This window comes from Thamnophis sirtalis, unplaced genomic scaffold (assembly GCF_051295495.1).
Source record: "Thamnophis sirtalis isolate CommonGarterSnake01/CBP01778 unplaced genomic scaffold, rThaSir2_p1.2 scaffold_6, whole genome shotgun sequence".
Lineage (NCBI taxonomy): Eukaryota > Metazoa > Chordata > Lepidosauria > Squamata > Natricidae > Thamnophis > Thamnophis sirtalis.
This window is the reverse complement of record NW_028261386.1, coordinates 57,215,023-57,240,399: the sequence shown is the minus strand read 5'-3', so window position 1 is coordinate 57,240,399 and position 25,377 is coordinate 57,215,023. Positions and strand designations below refer to the sequence as shown.

The 25,377-nt window shown below is 34.7% G+C and overlaps 1 protein-coding gene across 1 annotated transcript in view; it reads right to left on the bottom strand.

Annotated features, from left to right (window-relative positions):
- Positions 1-4,099: 4,099 nt before the first annotated feature.
- The window catches only part of BTBD9 (BTB domain containing 9), a 126,612-nt gene continuing 105,334 nt past the window's right edge, over positions 4,100-25,377 (bottom strand). Inside the window, exons 10-11 of the mRNA XM_087717917.1 lie at positions 17,318-17,396; positions 4,100-4,699 (exon numbers count right to left, since the gene is read on the bottom strand). Coding sequence (XP_087574043.1) covers positions 4,532-4,699; positions 17,318-17,396 — 247 coding nt within the window. The 3' untranslated portion in view covers positions 4,100-4,531. The remainder of the gene's footprint in view (positions 4,700-17,317; positions 17,397-25,377) is intronic.

Below are 25,377 nucleotides of genomic sequence, written 5' to 3'. Positions count from 1 at the left end.
TATGCTCCATAGTATGCATCATCCAACTCAGTTGATTCATCCATATGTCATAGTACTCACTGGCAGTCATTCGCAACTCACCTGTGGCTCCTATCAACCTGCCTGTAGCCTCCCCACACTTGCTTGGAACTCCTTCCTCTTCCTGTTTAACACCCAGACGATCCTGGGATTATTGCAGCAATGGGGACTGCCATAATTACCATTGCTAACTGATGTGGTCATGCGGCATCTTGCTCTATGACCAAATCATTTAGTGATGGAAATATGGATCCCAATTGCAGTCATAGCCTGAGGACTACATGTGCATTTTTATCATGTTGGCAGATTTAATTTTGTCTAATTTGGGATTGTTTTTCCTAGTTCTTTTATATTGTGGCTGATATTTTAATTTCCTTTGTTAATTTCATTATTGCTGTTCTTGGCTGGGTTGTCTTTCCCCAGGGAATTGATTCTTGAGGTTGCTACTGATCCACTCACTGCATATTATTATCTTTTAAAATATAAAACACAAAATGGCTTCAGCATACTTGTTTTCAGAGCTTAATCCACTATGGAGTCTGTATATGTGTTTGTTGTTTAGAGTTGGAAGCTTGGGAAAAAGAAATAAGCAGATGCTGCTAAATGTCTACAGCCACGAAGGGGGAAAAAATCACAATTGTTCAGAATAAAGCAGGCATGCATTTAGTTTTTTCTTCCTTAAATTGCATATTATTAAAACAAATGCTTTTTTTTTCTTGTGCTTTGTTGAATAATTTAAGTATGGCTAAACGAGAGAACTGAATTTCTGCTCAGCTTAAAAAAATGAATTTTCTTAGCTACTTTTAAAGGCCACTTTTGTTGTGCCACATATTTCTAGAAACTTAAAATACATATTATCTAGATTATTTTCTTATGACATTTTGTTTCAAGAAAATATAGCTCTTCAATCTCTGATAAAGATACCATAGGGATGAAAGTACTATCTGAAACTGAATTTCCAGAAAAATGAACCGTGGCACTTCCATAATTCATTAATTATTCTGATTACATTTCACAGGAGCTTGCACTAATATGAGCTCTTATATAAACAGTTTCACAGATGAACAGGTCTCCATCTGTGAAAAACTCCCTTGCTCAATCACCAAACTGTTAAAAAAATTGTGGAAAGTATTCAAAAAAGCAGTTTGAATATGGAAGAAAACATTCCATTATGGATACAGACTTTAAAAGGTTTCCTAGTGTTAAGTGAAAATAGGCAGTGAAAATAGGCAGTAATTGCATTCCCCCCCCCCTGAAAATGCTGTATATGTAACGGGAGTGGGAGGGTGGGGAAGCCTCTACTCACAGAAGAAATGACTTGTATAACTGAAAATCACAATTGAAAAGGCATATTGATAGGGTAAAAGTATCCATTCTTAAAAGCGTTGATTGGTGTAATTGCAAGCTGCATACATTTTAGCAAGAATTGTGTGCAGTCACTGCTGAGGCTGATATACCTTATTACATCATTCCCTAAAGGGAATGCTTATGTTATGAGGCTATAGAAAATAATTAGAGGATTTGGGAGTCAGTTAAAAGCATCCATAATAATAAAAATCAATACAACTTTTGAGATTTGTTCCTGACATCCTATTTCTGAACTGCAGCAGAAAGATTAAAGATATAGTATGAGAAGCTTTCTTTCTTTCCTTACTTTTCTGAAAATATGATATTGCCACTTTTCATGGGCGATTTCATAAGATGAATAACTAACACAAAACTTTCTAAAAGTCTCACAAGAATGAGATTCAAGGAAGCCACTGGCTGAATAAAGAAAAACTTAAATTTGAGAATGATGGTGGTGATCAGATAAGGGAGTGCTAGCCATGAGTATCAGTGTGGAGAAAAACAGATTATAAATCAAATAAATACATTTCAGCTTTGTAGAGTGATTAGGACTATCTTGCAGCCTATCCTTAAGCTCTACCTCTCTCTCTAAATCATACATAAGAAACTTGCGTTGCTTGAGTGAGAAAGCAGTACCTTTTTAATAACTATATCTCATATTGTCTTCATAGGAAGGCCCTAGATAAAAATTCTATTAAAGAGGAAAATTTGCAGCTTTAGGACTTTAAATAGATTGGAAACCTCCTTGTTCAGAATCAGTTTGATTGTTGTTAACTATCTATTTCAAACCTATTCACTATATTTAACAAAAGACATTTCTAGGTGACTATTAAAATCAACACTCCCTCCTGGTTTTAGTACTACTAGGGTTCCTTGAAAGACTAGCATAACTTGAGTCTCACAGATATTGACCAATTTTAACAATATATGGTATTTTATCTACATGCATTAACAGGATAAGCATTATTCCTTCCAATAGAAGACATGATTTGTAGTTCAAGATTGAATTGTGGAGTATTTGGTGCTCTCTAAACATGGTAGTTTGATTACAGACATTTAATTTACCCAAGTGGATGACATTAAAGCAGTTGCCCCCAACTTTTTGGGCACCAGGGACTGGTTCCATGGAGAGATTTTTCTGTGGACAGGAGGTGTGGTTTCATGTGCTGCCTGCATCCCTCAAATGGGGCTTTGCTTGATTGCACGGCCTGATTTCTGGCATGCTGCGGTCTGGTGCAGATCCATGGACTGGAGGTTGGGAACCCCTGCATTAAAGGATTCAAATTGATGACGTTACCTAGTTGGATAAGGAAATAGTTGCAAGCAAACAACCAAGCTTAAAAAGCACCAATAACTCCATTACACCTTCTTTTTGTTTTTGGACAGATACACAACTGCACATTTGAAGATATACTAAAAGGTTTCATTCTCCAGTCTGTATGGATGTCAATCGTTGCTAGGCTGTTCATTCATTAACTAAACACATATGTTGGTATTGTAATTCATACTGCAATTCTTTTTTCCAGATTGGTTTATATAATAGCAGATGAAAAACTTCTTTTTAATTTATTGAACTGCAATAATAATTATGATCTAATTCTTCTCAGTTTTATTATAAACAGCTTTTAGCAGAATGCAAGTACTTACATTTAACTATTGCAAAGTTATTTATAGATCACCATATTCAAAACAATTTGCACCAAATTATTTCACACAAATTAAAAAATAATTAACAATAATATTCTCCAGAATCACAAATTTCATTACAAATGCATTTCATTTCCTAACAGGATGAATGGCATTGATGTTCATGTGCAAATGTATAGTTTTTTTATCTTCCCGCTGTGAGAAGAGGCAGAAAAAATAGAGAATGTTACATGTGAACATTTTTAGACTAATCAAAAGCAACAATCTGATTAAAGTACAAAGGATAGCTACTGCTTGAATGCAAATTACTCAAATGCAAATAAAATCCAAACATAAAATTCAATCCATGCATATGACGATTCTATCAAAAGAGTCTCAGAACAATTTCTTTTAAAGTCATATTGGAATATTATTGTGCTTTTTTAAAACAAATATTTCAGTAAAATATTTATTAGATCTAGCAGATCTGGAGCGCAAAATGTGGAATGACCATTAGATGGCAGAAAACAAATACAGGTAACAACTCATTATTGCCATCTAACGATGACAGCTTTTTGCAGCCCAGACCCGGTAGCCCAAATATAAATTGCTATCAAAGTATTCCCACACATGAAGCTTAGCTGCAATATTTGTAAAAAAAGAAAACATTTTTCAAAAAAAGAAATTTGGAAATATCTATCGATCCCTGCTGCAGGAATTAAAGCACTTTAATATTTTTTAACAGGATCAATATATTTCTCTTCTTGGGTACAAAGTAATCAGGGATAAAAAGTGACAATTTTATACATCATGTCAAATAGTTAAAAATTCCAATATTGTATTCCTGGACTGAATTGTTTTATGCACAATCTCTTTAAGGGTTTTTTCTCTGTCAGAGTAATGGAGTAAGATTATTAGATGCCCAACTATCAAATAGATCAATCTGTCAAGTGAAGTTACCAGATATACCATGATAAAGAAGGAAATGTTTCATCAGAATACGATGGAAAAAAAACAAGGAAAGAAACGTAGCTGCATAAATATATACACAGTGTGAAAATGGTTTACAATTTACAAAGGATATGCATTAAGAATAAATAAAAAGTGGTTTCCATAGTTTTTTTTAATAAACATCTCAAAAAAGATTCATTTTTAATACTTTTACAAGCACATGTAATAATATTTTTGATATGGTACACACAACCTATTTATATAACAAAATGATGTGGTTTTGCTTCTTTCTGCTCTATCTGATTTGGTTTGGTTTAAAGAGGTAGGGTACAAATAGGAAACTTGATGAGAAAGATTATTTTCTTCCCCCATACTTCTGATTTTAATCAATGGAAAGTGCAATGTGGTGGCCCAGTTTTGTTGCCAGGCAGCCTTATAAATCGAAGCACCTTTAGCTGCTTGATGCTATGATCCCCTTGAAAAGTTCATTCAGAAAGTGAAGAGGTGCTTGAAGGTTAAAAGTGAAAACTGTTTTTGTGGCACTGAGATTTCAAATGTTCTTCTCCATTCTCATAAAAATCTGCTGCAATTATGGATATGAAACAGATCCTGGGAGAGAATGCACAGAACTGGTGCTTGAAGCTTGAGGTGAGCCGGTTGCCAGGTGCTGTCCACCTGGGCCAGCGTCTTCTTCATTAGTCTCTTCCTTCTGTAGAGTGTTTTGGGATGGGCATTCAAAATGTACACAATGGAATACCTGAAAAAACAACAGAGAAACTTAAATTATTAAAATAAAAGCACAAGCATTGGTAGAGCTAAATGATTTAGCATAAACATGGAACATATAGATAACCAAACAACTTAATTTATTTAATTCTCTCTCAATGGACTAAGGGCCACATTCGCTTCCTTCCCTCAACAACAATATGCAATTTAATATATGGTTATGCAGCACATTCAATTTGATGAGAAAAAATGTTTCAGGATTATATGAGTATTATATAGCTCTTTAAATAAAATATAATTTTCCCCAGATTATACTACAACTTTTTAGGACAAAGTGCTATATAAGGACTCCTGCAAACCTTCTTCTCTTCAGAACTGCTGCACAGCCTCAGTATCTAGAAGGATCATCCTGACTTTAACATGATCCATTAGAAAAAGGAAAAGTAGACAAACAAACGAATACAAAACCTGTACAATGCCAGGTTTCCCAACGTGTTAACATAAGGGGGGCATTTCTATCTAGAAATAATCCTGATCTTTTTTCCCCTCACAATAAAAATGTACATACAACATATTTGTATGTGTCTACATGTAAGTGTATGAAACTTGTGTCCAAAACAGCATAGGACAAGAGAAATAATAATACATGGAAATAATACAAATTAATTAAACTCAATTGCCGTACAATAAACCAATTCCTTTTTAAAACTAATTTTCCACTACACATTCTAATCATAACCACACACAGAAAATTCACACTGATATACATAAAGCTACAAGCATACAACCGTTCTTGTCCCTACTTTTGGAAACAGAAAACAACAAACCCTAAGATAGTGATAGAATCAGAGGGAAATAACAAAGGAAGGGAACAAAACTGGATGGTTATAAAGCAAGCAAAAGTTATGAAGTGAAGTATAAGTTCTATTTGGGCTTTACAAAAAGTGTTAAACGCTCTCTTTCAAGTCCAATCTTCAAAAACACCCACATTTTCCAGCAACAATGTCTGCAGTCATTAATTCGTTTTCAGCAGCATCTTTTTTTTCAATTTATATGAGAACCTTTTAATCATTATTTGGGGAAAAAGTAATCTTCCTATCAATATCTCAGGGCTATGTTCCCTAAAAGTGATGAAGCTGACTATAATTTACAAAAGCCTAAGTGTTTAAAAGTGGTCCTCGTTTAATGACCATGTATTTAGCGACTGTTCAAACAACCGTGCCGAACAAGTGGTAGTTACAACCTGTTCTCCAAGTTCTGGCTGTGCAACATGTTTGTGTTCACATGATTACAATCTGAGCACTCAGTGCCTAGCTCACAATTGCAACATCACAGCAAGCTGTGGTCATGTGATGACAAATTCAGATGTTTCATCATGGCTCTTTCCTTTGCTATGCTAATACCAAGAAAACATACAAAGTTGACTGAACTTTACAATTACTCACTTGATCATAAACAATTGGTATTTATTTTTTTCCATCAGATTTTTCCAGATGTGTCTACTTACAATATTTTTCTAATTGCTGATGCGTTTGCACTGTCTTTGTGTTTCATTACCCTAATAAAATTATAGATTTTTAAGTTTTAAAATATTGTTTTAATTTGCTGTATTTTTGCTGTCTCAATTATTTATTTAATTTTGAAGAAAAAATAGATAATTGTGGCCAACATAAATTGCACTCTAATTCATAGTCTAAACTAAATTTCTAAGTATGAATAAATATTGGACTGCAAAAACATAATTCTTATATTTCATAGCTGTGGTTTTATAGCCTATTTATTAAACTGGCAACAACTCTGAGAAAGCTCAACATGATATCAACTCTTTATCTAATAAAGACTTATATTCTTAAAACATTCTTAAAGATCCATCTCATCCTGGGCACCCTTTTTTTGAACTATTACCATCTGGCAGACGGTACAGGATAATAAAAACAAGGACAAATAGGTTGAAAAACAGCTTCCATCTCAGGGCAAAAACCATATTGAATTCTACTGTATAGTGCAATATTAATGCACTATCAAGTGTTTTCAATTCAATTATATAGAATGTGAAGTATGTGTGTTTATGTTTTATTTTTATAGATATAATGTACACTGAAGATGAAATTTAATTTCGCTGTACGAGGTCAATGACAATAAAGTAAACTAAAATAACTAAATGTCTGACAGGTCTAAATGTAAGCACTATACTAAAAGAATCCAAAATTGCAAAATTGTTTCTTTCTTAGTAGAGAAGACTCCAACCATGTACATTAACAATGTCATTTATTGAATTCAAGCAGATTTATGAAGCAGAAAATGATAACTTAGTGATCCCTAATATTATTGGTAAAGTATCTTTGTTACTGCTCTCTTTAAATGTGGAAAATGTTCTCTGAAACAAGAATTGTTCAAAAGAGCAAAACGTAGTATATGAATAAGTATATTTTTTTAAAGTGAAGTATTTTAAAGGTGTAATTTACAGTTGATACAATCACCACGAGCCTATAGCAGACAGATAATTGTATTCCGTGGTATAATGATCTTTATCCATATCTGTAAAGTAGCAATTTCTATACTATGCCACTGAGAGCAGTATCTGCTCTGGTCAAAAGGAGTAGAATTTTGAATGAAAAGAAAAATTAAGTTTGATTTCGAATCAAGTGCAAATATGTTTTAATAAGCAGCATCAAATGTATGCAAAAAACCCTTCAATCTAGAACACTGGAAGGAAAGACATTTAACCAACTTTAATTATTTGACACAGCATGATAGAAACCTGCCCTTTTTTACTTTTGTGCCTACTTTGAAATAAAATAGGTGGTGTTTTGCACATCTGAGCTCTGTAAATTCAGCAATTGGTTGGGGCTTCAGATTCACTGTTTCAGCTTGATCTCATCTGTAAGACTTTAAGACTTTAAATAGATATGTGAAGCACATCTATTGCCTTTAGCTCACTGAAAAATGGAAAATCCAGTAATTCTCTGATCATGTCACTGAACAAAAGCTTTGAAAATTATCTCTCAGGCTCTTTGTTGGCAACAGCTATATCTTGTAAGAGATAATTTGTCAAAGACTTAAAATATAGTTCTGATTGCTATTTGTTCTATATATTTTTGGAAAAGACAACTGGATAATATGTGCCACTAGAGTGAGATTATAAAGGCTTGAAGAACTGTAGTGCCACCAGTGGTATTAACCAAACTTGAAATTTAGTTAATATCACTTGAATGTGAATGATAAAAAGTGGTTAAAATGCTACCAGTTAAATAAAATTGCTAACTAAGGGGGAAAATATGCAATACACTTTTATGATTAACAGTAAACAATTCTGTCTGTCTGGACTTTTGCTTTAGATTGATGAGGAAAATGGTGAATTTTTTAGAAAAGTTTTTTTCCCCCTTTTAAACCACTACAAAAATAGATTAGCTAATAATATCCTATATCTTAACATCTTTCTGCTTATGGTTTAAAATACAAGCAAATCGCTTGTAAAGCACAAGAAGGAATCATTCCAATGACAGTACTTTGTCACCTTCTTCTGTAAAATATTTTTTTAACATTCCTGTTTAATCTGATAGTTAATGCCAATTAATTACACAAAATAACACCAGAAATGAATAAAAATTATCCAAGCAGTTAAAAACACCAGTACATACCTTGACCATGCCTGCCACTTTATTTCTATCTGTGGATTGTAGAAATATTATCTCCAGCCCTCTTTTAATAGTAATAGGAAATCTTTATGATTTTAACTGACTGCTATCTCTCTGGAAGAGAGGGCTAAAACAAATAACTGATGTAACATCACCTTTTCAAGCATTAGAATACTTTCTCCTTGTTTTTCCATCTTTGCTGCAGCCAAAAATCCAAGCAGCTTTTTAAGTGTCACTGAACATTGACCAGACATATTTAAGTAATAACTAGCCCCTGCGTCATATAGTCTCTGTATGCTCTACATCACAATCCAGAAGCCTGGCCATACATATCAAACCAGTACAACTTTAGACATAATGTTTGGTTGTTCAAAAAGATGTGCAGGCTGACTAATTGAAGATACTTCTTTAAAGTTCAATAGCAATGGACTGTTCCATTACTCAAGAATATATATCATCATATATGTGACTTGAAGTTGTTTATATTTGATACTAGCTGATAACCCGGCATTGCCCGTGTATTTATTAATAGGGGGGAAATGTCCAGACCAAACGTAATTTCTAATGTTGGATTTCTCCCCTTATCAGATGGAGCCCCCTTGTGCAGTACTGTGAAGCAGTTACCATGGCAACTCCACTCCGCTGTACAGCAGAAGCCATTGTAAGGCACAACAGACTGTATCTTAACAGAACACAGATCCCAAGGGGTGTTAGGGGTATCTTACCCCCACAGTATTTTTTTCCAGAGTGTAAATCATCTGTGTACCAAGTTTGGTTGCAATTACTCAAGGCAATCCAGAGTTATGCTGGCACACACACACACACACACACACACACACACACACACACACACACAAATATTATTATTTTGGCCTGAAGGGCTGCCTGAATATGCTATTCTTGTTATTCCATCTCTGCTTGGATTCTCATGTTTATTAGAGAAATAGCACAAGGAAAATGTTCCTATTACAGGATGCTCTTGTAACTAAATGTTAACTGGGAAAGCGATGCATATTGTTACTGATTACTTAAATGCTGATACCTTCTTACTGATAAAATGATATAAATATAGAAGAAAAGCAAAGAAAAAGAGAAAGGAAAAAATTCCTACTGTCAAAGTCCTCAAGAGATTGTTCATTTATTTATTTATTATTTTGTTTAGCTGTTACTTTGCCATGTACTTCCAATGTTCTATTTGTATTTACATTACAGCTCTTTCTTCAATTATTTGAGTGATTTCTCATTTCTAAATGTGTGGATCTGTTGCTTTGAAGACACTTTGCGAAACAGAATTTTCATCTTTTTTAACAACAGCTGCCGCCATTTTTCTAACTATCACAATCTGGGAATTGAATTTCAGTAAATTGATCAATTATCTCAAACCGAGTGCTTTTCATGGGAAAAGCTGCACAATCAATAGTTAAATCTGAAAGTCTAAAAGCTTCTTCAGCACAATTTTAGTATTTAATATATTAGCAATTCCTTTCCAAAATGATCCTGCCCTGGGCAGGTAAATAATAACTTCTCATATAACTAACTAAATAAAATAACAAAATATATCCTAATAAACAGAAACACAACACTAATCACATAAAATAATCAGTTGAAGATATCTATGTCAAACAGATACACTGAATACCAGCAACCCCAAGAAACAATTTTCTCTCTCAGAGGAAATATCAACCCATAAGCTGTATATGTGATATCAGCAAGCGTATTGGAAAATAACACCCATATTAATGCTAAATTAGGTTTATTATCTGAGGTCTTCCAGGAATTTTAGCCCTGAAGTATTTATGGCTTGAAAAGTCATATTCAGTGCTATTTATTTCTCTAATCAATTTAAAAGCCATCCAATTTACTCCTGCAACTCTAGGTAAGGAACAGGTAGTCCTTCAGTTACAGATAGCAATTGGGACCACGACTGCTATCAATGAGCAATGTGGTCCTAAAGCATGTTGTGATGTGACCATAGCAATCCAGGCAGTTCTAGTTGGTGGAGTAACCCCAAACCTCATGGGACGAGAAGTGGGAAGTGTGGAGAGATTCCCTGACAAGCAGCAACAGGGTATGGGGAAAAAACAGGCTGCATGCAAATTGGGGCTGAGGGCTGTTGTGCAAACGCTGCACGCTTCAGAAGGCCGGAGAAGGAAAGTACTGTATACTGGACATGAAAGCACAGGAACAGAACTAGCAATAGCACTTACAGATTTATATACAGCTTCATAGTGCTTTACAGCCCTCTCTAAGTGATTTACAGAGCCAAAATATTTCCCCAACAATCTGGGTCTTCATTTTACTGACCTCAGAAGGATGGAAGGCTGACCTTGAGCCAGTTAGGATTGAAGTGCTGGCAGATAGCAGAATTAGCTTGCTGTACTGCCTTCTAATCACTGTGCCACCAGAAGGCTCTAAGGAGGCCCAGGAAGGAAGGCACTGATGAGTGCATATGTGTGTTAGCATAGGGAGCCCCAGAAAAGGATGGTACCAGTGGGTGTGTGCCAATGTGTAAGTGCACAGAGGCGAGGAGGGAGGATATGGAGGCACAGGAAAGGGAGGGTCTTGGAGGGTATGACTGAGCAAAAGGGGAAAGTGGGCACTGGTATGTGTGCATGTGCATATGTGTGGGTGCAGGGAGGCCACAGGAGGATACTAGTGGTACATGTCTGTGTGCAAGTGCTGGGAGGCCCAGGAATGAGGATACTGATGGGCATGAGTGAGCAAAGGCAGAAAAAGGACGTGGTGCATACATATGTATGAGCAAGTAAAGGAGAAAGGAAGGCATGGTTGAATGTTCACAGTGTTTGTAACCTGTTTGGTAACTTGGTAACTTCTAACAATCTGCAAACCAGAGAGTAATGGAAGGAAAGCAACAAGAGTTGTCACAGCCCAGGTTCAAGTGCTAAAGAATTGCATCAACTGGTCCAAATGTCAACCCAAGGTCAGAATCAGAACAAGGAGGATGAGCACAAGAGAACAATTTCAAAGCTGGAGAGTTGTTGCCAATGGAGAGGCAAGAGCTTGGAGGCTATTCTTGATCAGGAGCACTGCCGCCCTCTCATGTCAAGGAGAAACATTTTTAAATCTTCCATTTTGCTTATATATTCAGTCTAGTGCCAATTTCAAAGGTATCCTTAAGTGACAGCAAGGAAAGATATTTAGTTGACAGCAACATATTCCAAACGTCAGACAATGGGGACACATTCTTAATCTAGTTCATCAGTCAAGGTCTATCACCCAAGATAATAAAACTGCTTCAGTCCCATAACTCAGCCTAATGCTAGAATGAAGGGGATATCTATTTCATCCAAAAACTCTGGAGTTGAAAATCACTTATGAATTATGGGACCTGAAATTTTAAAGACTGGAAAGGTCACAGATCATGTAAATCTGTGATATAGTTCTCAACCATTACAAGACTCAGCAGATACTAATCATAAAATAAACAGAGAATATCAGCTTTAGAGTAAATCTTATATAAGAATCTTCTTTGGGACAAACAACATATACAGGAAACTAAATCTGGCACTAATATAAAAACATGTCTCCTGAGTTCTAACTCAGCAATGTGCTAAATTTTTATAAGAAATCTTACAGGAATAATCAGGAAAAAAGCCTAAGTATGAAAAAAAAAACATGATTGCAGCACTAAGTGAATTTGAGGAATATTAATGAGACAATAATCTTTTACAAGGGAAAAGCTGTGAAAAATTGGGACAAACATTGTAAGATCAAAGTAATGAAAGATACAAAATAAATAAGACTGAAACCCAACAGGCCTTTTCAAATATGTGAACATCATCATGTGATGGAGATGGTACAATATGTATGCTTCCCACCCACTCCAGAAATTAATAGAGAAACAATTCTGTTAACTAAATAAAGATATATAGCAGGCAATAGTACCTGCCCCACCTCATTTAGGCTCAGAAGCTAAGCAGGCTTGGAAAACAGCCAAGGAATTCCAGACTTGTACGCTACGATGGGAAATTGAAAAGCATCATAAGAGAAAGCAGTCACAAACCTCCTTTTATTCTTGCCAAGAAAACCCCATTACTTTGTCCAGACAGTCATCAATAGACAAACTCAGCTTGAGGGCATCTTCATTTTTAGTTTGTTCCAAACAAGAATCCAAGATGAAAAAAACATGAGATACTATTATCAAGCGTGACAACAGATTGCATGAGAAAGATAAAGAACAGCTGCATTTCCCAAGCAATTAAGAAATAATAATTATGCAACAACAATATGTATTTAAAGCAAGTGTAGTGTAATGGTTGAGTAAATCAGGTTAAAAACCAAGACCATGAATTGAGTTCTAGTTCTGTCTTAGGCACAAAGCCAGCTGGACCGTTGCCTCTCTCTTCGGCTCCAGGAAACAAGCAATACCAAACCATTTCTGACACGGCTTGCCAAGAAACTGCAGGGACTTGTCCAGGAGTCAAAAATTGACTCAAAGGCACACTTCCCCATAAGGTATTTAAACATCTAAAGACTAAGTTAGAAGATAGAATTGATTGTATTCAATGTTATATACCATCAGTCAACTTCTGCTACTGCCACTGAGTTTGCAGCAAAAGTTGACATGCATATACTGAAGAAATCAAAATCAGGCTGAGAAAGTGATCCAGAAATCAAAGCATTAATAGCCTAACAAAACCTCACAGTTGCCTTGTATAAAACTGAAAATGCCACAGGAATATGAACAAATATTCCAAAAACATATTTTGGCGGGGGGAGGGGGAGAAGGCAACATCAAAGAATCTCATTTAATAATCACATTTTTGTTAGCCTTTGAAGCTGCTTATTAAAAGCAACACACCAGGTGGTAGGCACACTAGTATTAAATAGGCAAGAAAAAATATGAAGAAACAGAAATTTGTTAATAGCTAACAACTAGCACTACTTCACTGAAACTATAAAGTCAATTCATAAATATCAAGAAGTCTATGGAGATTCTCAGTCATCCAGGTCATAGTTGACCCAGAGGTGGTTTTTCAAGAGGCAACCGGACTTTCTTGTTTTTCTTTGAAGATGTTTTGCTTCTCACCCAAGAAGCTTCTTCAGCTCCAACTGGATGGTGGAGAATGGAAGGATTTATTCTACTTGTAGACCATTTATTCTACTTGTAGATCATTTGCATTATTTTAGAGAGTTGTTAAGGCCATTTCAGCTGTCAATGACCAGCTGTCTGCAAGCAGTTTAAATCCTTCCATTCTCCACTATCCAGTCAGAACTGAAGAAGCTTCTTGGATGAGAAGTGAAACGTCTTCACAGAAAAACAAGGAGGTTGCCTCTTAAAAATGCACCTTTAGGATATACCAAGAAGCTTATGTACAATAAGTCCAATTGCACAGAGAATACAAAGATCAAACGAAGGACCAAAGAAACTGGCTTCCAACTGGTCTTATATAATAAATAGATTTGTGATTTTTAGAATGATCTGATCAAGGTTTTTCAAGGGATTAAGTAACCATCTTTATAACTGAGTTGTATTTTTCAAATACGAATAACACTGAATTGGTATAATGTATCAATTAAATTTAAATTTCCTAAAATATTAAAATGATGTGCATATTAATCCTATATATATATACTCTTGCTCTTCAGACACTTGAGCATATAGTTTTATTTCAGTTTCACTTTTTTATTTGAATCATACGGGGGCTATAGAGTTCTTGGTGTCTGAAGTTATATAAGTGAAAACATGATAGCAAAAAACATGGCATTCCTCAATTATTTTTCAGTATAATTCACATCTTGCCTAGATAATAAGCTGAAAATCTCTGTGTTCTTATTTTAATCAAAAGGATGCAATCTTGGAAATAGAATGCTCCAATTAGCTTAAAAAATAATAAAATATGCAAAAATTAAATATACAAAAGCATACAGATTCCAGTAGCACAATGAACAAGCACTTCTAAGATCTTCTACTACCAAATACAATAAAAACTGAATAGAAGACAGAGAATGTCCTACAGAACACACTTCCCCCCAAACAGCCTAGGATTTCATCTGGAAAAACATCTGTATCTGTGTCTTTATCTATAGTTAAGTTGTCTTCTGAGAATAAATATGTAGCTTGAAACCAAAGATAGGGAAGAATATTTGTAGCTCAGGGTTGAACTATTGTTTTCAAAATATATTGTCAAACATTCCTCAGGGCATATATCTCTTTGGGATCTTAAATGCTTATATTCATTTTTAACTTTCTATTGGGCAAAGAATACCTTTCTTTTTAGTAAAACACAATTCTGTTTTTGATTGAAACAAAAAAAATCATGTGCAAGATTATAAAGTTAAAGTTAATTTAGCATAACAGGGAAACCACACAACCAATTCACTGCTAAAAAAAGGCTTGTAAAATAATTGCTTGAAAGATTTATCTGAAACATCAGCAAGTAAGAAGGAATCAAGTTATCCATTTCAGATAGATGAGTTTCTTTTGAATCTTTATATATTTTCTTACCAAATATTTACCGTTTTGATTTATTTTTTGTTCAGGCATATATTTTTATATACATTTCTTATCAAACATATACCTGCATACTCCCCAAAAGCCAGCTTATGATGGTTTAGGACTGCAGTACCCAACTTTCCAGCTTAGCTTCCCAGCCCAGTATGGCAGGGGGGCATGTGAGTGGTAGACACACATACATGCGCCGTCTACTTGTGCGAATTGAGCTCCACGTTTGAGCAGGTGCTTGCGCTTATGTGCGAAGCTCCATTTGTGTGAGCAGAGGGCACCTGAGCAGTGGGTGCTCGTGTGCAAAGCTCCATTCATGCAAATGGAGCTTCACATGTGAGCGTCCTTCACTCACATGAATGAGACTTCATGTGTGCATACTTGCCCATCTTTCCTGAAGCCAGGTTTCGAACAGGCCACAGCCCGAGGGTTGGGGACCTCTGGTTTAGGATACAACAATATGTGTACTACTAAAGCTCTCTTTCCTGTAACTTTTAACTGAGCGAAATAGTGCACCATTGGACATTTTTTTTTCTAACCAAGATACCTAAAGGAGTTAACTTATAGAATGCATTCAAAATTTGGATTCCTCATGGTATGGTATAATCAACTCATTATAAAAAACTAAATCAAGCATATATGCTATTTGGGTGTCTGTGTATGTATGTACAAATTTTGACAGGACTAATGAACTCATGATGGTCATGAGATTGAGAACCAATTAATGGTTAAGGCACAAGGCTAGAAACCAGAAGATGTGAGTTCTAGTCCCACTTTGGACATGAAAAAATGACTGGATGACCTTGGACCAATCACTCTCTCTCTCAACCCAGCCTACCTCACAGATGGTTGTTGTGGGGAAAATAGGAGGATGAAGAATATTATGTATGTTCATCACCTTGAACAATCAATGTAGAATAAAAAATTAATTAATTAAAATAGCCACAGAATCCTGATACAATTCTACACGACTGGTTTTGGCATGGATGTTGAAATCACCAAGCAATGGCAGCCTGGAGGAATCTCAGTCCCAAATCCAATACCAACTCCTCATTGCTGGGTAGGGACACCAAGAGACCTGGACAATGCATAATTGTTACACTGAACAATTTGTGTCTTTAGAATAAAATGTTATCTCCTTCCACTTATGTGCAAATACATTTTCTAATAATATCCTCAAGTAATTTTACAGATGTTACTTTTAATTCTATTTTATTATTATTCATTTAACTCCCCCCCTTCTACTGATGTCTAAATAAATAAACAGCTAAGTTTTTCAATTTATCCATTTACATTATTTCTGTTCTTAATCATTTCACTAATTATTCTGCTTTGTTATATTAAAAATGGACAGGAGGGGGGAAATAGTTCCTGGTTTACTTATTATTCTGAACTATATTCCCCTCTAAACCACTCTATGAAAAGTCAACACCTGGACCACCATCTTCAGCACTCCTGCTCCACAACTCCTTTTCATAGCATCCCAGCTGTCCTATTGTTCTGTTCATTTGCCCAACTTTTCTTCTCTCTTTCAGGGGTTGGAAACTGCTGAGGTCATTTTACACCATTTGTTCTGTGTTCAGAACTTCCTAGTTCTGATATCTTCTTCTGCTCCACTTTATTCTTTCTTTCAGCATCTTCAATTATCCTGTTTTCTTGGTAGACAATATTCTCTAGCATATCAAGAAAGCAGCTCCCACCCCCACCTCAAATCTGCCTGCCAAACCTGCCCCCTTTTAAGCCCTTCACAAAGAGGACATAAATATCACCTGCAAATGTTCTAGTGCAGCTAGGATAGCTCCAGATATCCTAATATGCTTGTGGCAGCAGGCAAAAGAAAAACAAAATCTAATTTTCAAGCTCTGAAGAACTCCCAAAATAATTTCAGCCATTGCAGCTTTTCTGTCTGCAAACACCTGATATGCCAACAAAATCTCTGATCTGCCGTGGTCACCCAATTGCAGTTACTCATATTCAGATCCTTTCATCTTTCTGACTTGATCCTGGGAAGATGAATGGAATCCTTGGCAACACTTAAAATAAAGAGAATAGGTTGTTTCCTATTAAATTAGATTATCACTAGATAGATGATCAATTCACTGTAACTTTAATAGTAAATTATTTCTCCTAGAGATTTTCTATACTCAATTTGCAAATATTCAAATTCAAATTACACAGGTGATGCATCACTTTTGCGATATTTCATGTCAATGCTCTCAGAAACCACATAGACAAATTTTATCCCCAACAATCCATCTCTAAACCAGTGCTTCTTGGCTTTTTAAGCTTTTTTCAATAACTTTAAGTAGTGTTATGTATATGTATATACATTCAATGATTTTGTATATATCCATACACTTGCAGGAAACATTTTCAATCCCCAATGCATTCTGTATCTTTACATTAAAAGAAGTATTTTTCCTCTTCACTAGATTCTTTAAACAGAAAAAAGTTAATACTTGTATAATCTTGAGTAAGGATAATTGGGTGACATGTTTTATAACTCAGTGTTCAGCATGCCACAGAATTTAATCTATTACATTACCTCATTAGCTGTGTTGTGAGTGCCAACAATTCTGATAAAAGATGCTGGTTGTCTATCAAAACTTACAAGTTGCCAGGATCTGCACAAGAAATAAAAGGGATACAGAAAATTAAAATAATTGCACACTTGTTTTTTTAATAAAAGTTAAATATTTTTTTCTATAGTAATCCAACATATTCTTGCATTACTTTGCACACTTATTTTTATCTGTTCAATGTTAGCATTACCTTTCTCGGGAAGACAAACAGCTATATAATAAATAAAAGCAGAAAAGCAGATCAACTCAAGTCAGAAGTATAGAACACAAAATTTGAAAGAGCAATGCACTTGTGCTCAGGTAAGTGTATATTAGTCTACTGTATTTTTGGGGAAAAAATATGAGAACAATGTAAAAGAAGTAGTGAAACATTTAAGCAAAACTGAATCACTTCGAGCATATGGCATTGGTCTTTATCTAATGTCAGGTTTCACAAGTGGAAGCAACTGAAATGCTGACAGTCACCACATTCTGTTGGTGCTAGTTTCACTTTTAAACAAAATAAAGGAATAACTCAATGAAAGAAGAACAAGAATTTCTATGGTTCTAATGCTCTGAAGAGGTAGGAAGTACAAATGTTCTTATTCCACATAGAAGTACCTTTTCTTGTAACTGTTATAAATGGAAGAAATCAGATTTCTTCAACTGAGTCTAGTTATTCTGGAGATAAATATGGATCAATAATAAGCAGAATCTATGTTATGTAGTATTAAAAAAAGAACCTAGCTTTTTAAAACCTAAGGTTTCAAACAGAAATGATAATTATGACAAAAGGTGGGGTTATGTTATTCCTGTGGGCCTCAAAGCTAGGACTTTCCAGATTCCTCCTCTTCTGCTATTTTAGAAAATAACTGTGATTTTTCTTAGCTTAAATTACAATTCTGTGTGTTCTCCACACCAAACTACAACTGGGTTTGTGCATCACATTAAATCGAAACCAACTGTGTTTACTGTTTAGCATAATGTGGGAATTTTATTAACCAAAAGGATATAATTACTCATATTGAAGGAATCAGCAATGTGGAACCTGCAGTACCTCAAGGACCTAACATAATGATTTTTAAATTGTTGCAGTCTAACACAATGTTATTTTCTTTTATGGTGCTCGAAAAGGCTCATGACCATGCCTTTACCCAAATATAATTTTGGCACGTCTTTCTTTTCTCAAGAAGGAAAGGGAAAGAAGATTTGAATATTTCCTTATAAACAGTAGACATCATTACATTGGATTAATATATAATCAGATTATCTTTTCTCCTGAAATCAATTTGAAGATAACATTACAAACTTTATGCATAATAGAGCCTAACATAATTAAAGAAATGATAATAAGGCAGCTAAAGCAAGTTGATGAACTTTTGAAGGAGGTTATCATTTGGATAGCATTGTATTAAAAATACTTACATTCTACTAAAAAGCAAAAGGAAAGAAAAACACAGAAAGAACTGCAACGCTGTTCGTTACAGTTATAGTCAAGACTTGAGCTGGAATATTGTACAATATAGCAAATAGCTGTAAGAAAGAGTTGATCTGATCTAGGTAAACTTTTTATGACATTTTCATATACTTATTCTTTTAATTTCATTGGGTTTCAGAACTATAATGAAGCAGAAAAATAATTCCACTTTTATAAATTCAGGACATCAACGTCACCAGGGAGAAATTTAATATCTTAATAAGCCCCCCCTTAATTGCTCTCCTCTATGCAAAAATCACATGAATACAGTCCAGTAACAGTTGTACCTTTCTAATGCCATCTAGATTAGTTCTAACATAACTTTGCTAGTGTTGGTTTATTTTAGCAGACTTGCTAGAAAAGCATCTAGTTGGATAGAAAAGGCTCAGGGACATTGGATGCTGTCATGCACAGAGCAAACATGTAAATTAGTGATGTCACACTGATTTGAATACATCTACTCTAATATATGAATAAATTAATTTCAATTTCCTGAATATGCCACATTTTTTCTGGTGCCTTAAGTCAGCATTGATTCCTGCTGACTGCTGGTCTACTACTTGCAGTTTTCTTTGGAAGCTTTTCAGAAAAGGTTTGCCATTGCTTGCATCCCAGAGGTGAGAGAAAATGACTGACCCAAGGTCTCAAATCTGGCTAAACTGGGACTAGAACTCATAATCTCTCTGTTTCTAGCCTGATGTCCAGATGTGTTACCAAACTGGCTTGCATTATCATTGTTTTTTGGTCTCTGATTTTTTTCTTTGCATAAGAAACTACAAAATCAGCTATAGCCAGAGCCCAATTTTTAAAAACCAGGCTTTTTGATATGCCATCTACTACAAAACTATTTCTCTTTAATTGAAATCTGTGCTTATTACAAAAAAAAAAAAAAACAAAAAAAAAAAAAAACAAAGGAGGGGAACGACTTATGTAGATATTTGTAAACAAGAAGAGAGTTATGCTCTTTTAGAAACCTATAATATCATTTTGAAGATTAAAGAGAAGATAAAGTGTCTTAGCAAATACTAGAGTACAGTAGAACAGAATCAATTTGCACAAGAAAACTGCATATACAGCCGTTGGCATTATGCCCATCTAATTGGATACCACAAGAATTACGGCTCCTAAAATGCCAAAGTTCAAAGATGTACTTCTCATAAAAAACACTCAGAGGGACACAGAAGCTTATCTAAATTCTAACTGAGCCTTTTCTATCTCTCGTAGGTAGTAAGAGCCATATACAGTCTAACTAAGAAAGCTGTGTGGGACATAATTAATTTAGGATAAAAGACAATTTTCAGTCAAACAACTCCTGAAGATTAGCTCTTAACTACAGGTTATCAAGTTTATATAATCTAGATTATTACAAATTCAACAATGAGGGATTAATATTTTAATTGTTTATCTTTGGGTCAATTAGTTAAATCTGAGCAAGTTTTTTTTATTTCCAATATGTCTAAATGCAATTTTCTAGGGGAAATACTGACATAAAATTAGCAGAATTAGAAATGTTTATGCAGTAAGAAGGAAAATGTATTCATCCATGGATTATTTAAGAAAAAACTATTTAAATAAACCTGAAGAGATACAATTCTCTCTTTCAAGGTGGCATGTAAAATATTCAAGGTAGCACCTGAACTACTAAAAATAAATGAGAGATTTCTAATTCCTGGTGTTGTGAATTAGAGTCTTTCCAGTGTCTATGTAAAAACAAAAATGAATTTAGGGTATATAAGATATTAATAGCTACGTGCTAGAAACACAGAATGAGAAGATGTATTAAATGCATGCTCACTGTGCCCATGAAACCTTTTCATTTACAAACTGAACTGTAAGATTGAATTGAGTTTATTTATAAATGGACAGAGACCATTATGCAGTTTTTATGCACTATAAAACTCAATATCCCTTCGTGTCAATAATTCTCTGTGCTACTTTTTTCCAGGGATAGCCATTAACAAGTAAACAACTAGTGTAGTAGGTTTAGTAAAACAGCAATGGGTGATAAGACTATTTTTTCTACCACAAATAATAAAGAGAAAATAGAAATGATGATGTTATCGAAAAGATCAAAAATATATATCTGCTAGGATTTGTGAACCTTCAAAAGACATACTTATAAAAATCAAAAGTTTATAATTAGGGAAATCAATACTTTCATTTGAGGCTTACACTTTGTCGGCAAGACCAGCAATCAAGAGCCTATGCTGATATGAGGGTCCTCAACCTGAAAGGCAAGACTGCATGATGCACAACCAGCACAAGTCCCCCAGTGCCACAGCTTCATCTTTTAAAAGAAATTAGCCTTGTGGCAGCCCTAGGGTATGTTATTTAATACTCCATATTTCACCTCAGCCATCCCTCCCAACTCTCTTGTTCTGCTTGAGTCCCCCAAGGAGAGCTATAATTGTTGATTAGCATTCCAAAGTCATGCTTGCATCCTGTGAGCCCGTCATATTTAATTACATTTTAACTATATTCGTCTTCAATAATAGCCTGAACATAATTTAGATAATTATCCCTTGCGTTCTCTTTCTCAGAATCTGTCTGTCTCAGAGCTCCTTGAAATGAATATTGCTTTCTCTGCTCAAACACATAAACAGACTCTTGGGCCAAGTACTTTCATCTTTCAAACAGCAACAGCTGTCACTAAGAAATTCCGTGCCTCTGTGCATCCAGTCAATTCAAAGTGTAATCTTCATGCTTTCTGCTGTTTTATTTGGGAGGCAGAAAAGAATACAATTATTCAAGGATAAAAGTACCCTATACAAATTTTTTTTGTTCCTTAAAACATTAAATGTTTTTGGCATTTAAATACTCGACTGATCAAGTACTAAAGTTATTAAAGTATTGGTCCTGGATTAGAAAGAAGAAGGCTCAACTCCTCACAGAAAAATAGGACTCATTGGATGACTATAAGCCACCTATTCTCTCTCAAATTTCTTATAGAATTGAGAGATTTTGAGCTCCCGGAGAAAATGTCAGAATGCAATGAATTATTCACATTTCCCTGAATTTTAATTTCCCTGAAGTTTTTCTTCAGATAAACCAAGGTTAAAGGGATAAAACAATCAGTCATTAATCTGTAATAATAATTACAACTTAAAAGGTTGCTATTGAAATTGCTTTTTTATATTGATATTGTCTTCACGTTAATGAAATAAATCATAAACAGGAAAGCAGGAAGAGAATTCTACTATACAAATCCTATATCAATCTACTTCAACTTCTTGGTTCTTAATGATGCAGCAATGACTTCTATAGAGAACTGTGTCACCCAATGTGGAACACATGTTTTTCATACATAAGATCTTATATTCAATCTTTAGATAAAAATTCTTTAAGTAAACACTGCTGAAAAAATACCTCTTGATAAACCTTGGAAGGTAAAAAGATGAATGATGGAAACTTATGTCCAGACTAATAGTATTTAACACAACAATGTTTTTTAAAATTTGCAAAAACTACAAGAACATATTGAAGAGTTAGGCTAGAAAAGATGAGTAAAGAAGAGATCTTTGTCTCCCTCTTTTTTTTTAATTAGCCAAGGGTTTATGCCTATTTGCAGAATAGGTTACTCCAAATGTTTGGAAAGGAAACTCATCCCTTACAATTTATCTATTTAGGATATCGATTTTTGTTATAATTCTGTCAAGTATAAAGTAACACTAAGGCATCAAAGAAATTCACACAAAGAGAACTAAGCTTGCTTCATACAATGTCGCCAAAAGTTAGAGTGGGTGAAAGATGAGCAGAAGGCCTCTGTATTACTTTTGGTCACAGTATTTCTCCCCTAATTACAGCTTCCATTCAATATTCCACAATTGATCTTTTGTTTGCACAACTAGATGTTTCTCTTTTGTCTTTTATATTGCATAGATACAAGTCTGCTCTTGAGAGTCTTTTAATTAGTAGAGCAGGTTTGGTAGGGCATGAGATTTGTTGAGTGGAGGTGGCAGAAGATGAGGATGTGTGCGAGCAAAATGTGATCTTCTGGCAAAATACCCAAAGAGAAAACAATATTGTTTCAGTTTTTTAAAAACAATCTGTCTCCATGTTGCTGAGATAAATTAATGGAATTCAAAATGTGGAGAATCGAAAACTTAATAGGATTACTATTGTTAATCCTGAATTTTCTTTTTTAAAATGCCATTTTGATTTTTAATTAGAAGCTAAGTTAAACTATGGAATATGAAACTCTAAAATGCTAAACTATTGGTGAAACCTAAGCATTTTGTATTGTGCCAGATTTACATTAGGAAAGTTCTTATAATATTTTTGTTATTATATTAGTTTATCATTTAATAAAGGACTAACTGTTACTTTTTGTCATATTTAAGACCTCATATAATTCTATAATAGATACTCAGTAGGCATAATGAACATATTTGACCAGCCAAATTAAATATTCTAGGCTTTTTTATGTTTGGTAATTGGGTCAAATTAACCTTCATTATATTTAAGTTGCCAGGTTACTCACACAACCATTCACTAATACAGCAGTTTCAAATCATGCAGGGAGGGGATAAATAGCTTGCCTTTGAAATACATGAGGTAATATGCATCACCACAGGGTAAAGCCTTCAAGATCATGAAACATATAATTTAAACTTATCTGCAATAATTGTAATGGATAATTATTTAACCATTTCATCTCTGAAATAGCAAACTGTAATATAATAATGCACATTGAACCCACATACAGTAGATAATTCAGTGAAATTGGACAAAATCACTATAATTTCATATCCGAATTCAAAGGTGAAAGTAAATAAATAAGCTGTTCAAAGATCAAAGAATTCTGAAGAAAGTTGCATAATTTACATAGCTATCCTGGACCAAAGTTTACACTTTTTAAAAGAAAAAAATGTTTAGCTCTGAAATAGCTGAAAAAGTTTAATATGCCAAATACTATGGTATTCCAAAATACATTATTTCTTCCATCTGGGCCAAAGAAACAATCTTTAGCAAAATACTGCAAATAATGAAATCATATTTAGCTTCTCCAATCTAATTTATTTTATATGCTTATATTTAAGGTGTTGTTTACGTTTCAACCAGTCAAACACCATAAGAAATTGATTTACTTAAAATGAAACCCATAAAAAATACCGGAGGTTATCTGTCCACCCTGTTTACCATACAAATGTGAAGTACTGTTTAATGAGATATTAATATTGTCATAGCTGTACAAAATGAATCTGCTAGGGCTTATATTCTTACTTTTATGTTTCAAGTTTCACAAAACTACTCCAATATAACAGATTTATATAGCATGAAGAGAGAGGGGGGGGGGAGGGAGGGAGGGAGGGAGAGAAGTCCCAACAGTTCTCTGCCCCAAAGATTTACAATCAGAAAATGGGGGGAAAGAAATAAAAAGTTGGTAAGCAAACAGCTATTATTTATTTTTGATTGTGAATTGCAACAAAGAGGTAACAAACCTTTCATGAACAAAGGAGTAAGTGCAATGTTGTGATACTCAAAATAATGTTTCTTTCAAATCCCTACTGCTAAATAAAGACAATCAGCCATTTGGCCAAAGAGTGGGTAATGTATGGCTTGCCATGTACTTTTGCTGGGAAGGGTTGATGGGAACCGGAATTCAGCAACATAGGGGGTGACAGATGCTGCAAACTCTGCTTTGGGCTCATAAAGATAACGCTGACTTCTTCATCCTTAGATGGCAAGGAAAACATGATCCCATGTTGGGCTATCACCCAAGGCCTATTTACTCAATCAAATTTTGCAGTTTGACTATTTCCAATACTCACACTGATTAAGGTGTTATCATAATATTGTAGACAGGAAATATTCTTACAGATTGCTTATATGATTCAGACTCTACTCATAAAATATCTACCTACCATGTATGAATATGAGCCTATCATTTTATACTTCTAAAATTACAGAACTACAAAAATCAATGAGGGGATTTTTGTGTAAATCTGGACATTTTATGCTCAGGATTTACAATAGAAATAAATCAGAATGGACAATGCATATTTATTGCAACAGAAAATCTATCAAAAAGATTTAATGAAATCTGGATTGAGCCCCCAGCATTTTTCTATAAAGTTCTTATCATGCTTGAAAATACAGAAATGTTAAAATATGAAACAGAACAAAATGTGTAAAAAGTAGAGCAAAATCCAACTAATGAGTTTTTCTCTATCCACTGAAGACTTCTAATCGCTGAAAAGGATCAAGACACAAGATACCAGCGATTTCCTCAGCCCTGTAGCCCCCACAACTGCCAATATTTTAATAAGCTGCCGTCTTGTGGAGCCTGGAGGCAGTGAGTGTCTGGATGGGGGTGGGGACAGACTTTGACTGCAACTTGGTAAGGCTGAGTGGCTTGGGTGCATGGAGCTCCAGGTTCCAGGACTTTGAGAGTGCTTAGTCACTCAAGCTCTGGTCATCTGATGGGTGGACTATTGCAACATCTTCTACATGGGACTACTCTTGAAGAGTATCCAGAAGCTTCACCTAGTACAGAAGGCAGCCATGAGGGCAGTTCTTGGGGCTCCTAGGATGGCCATATAACATCTCTGTTCCACGAGCTAGACT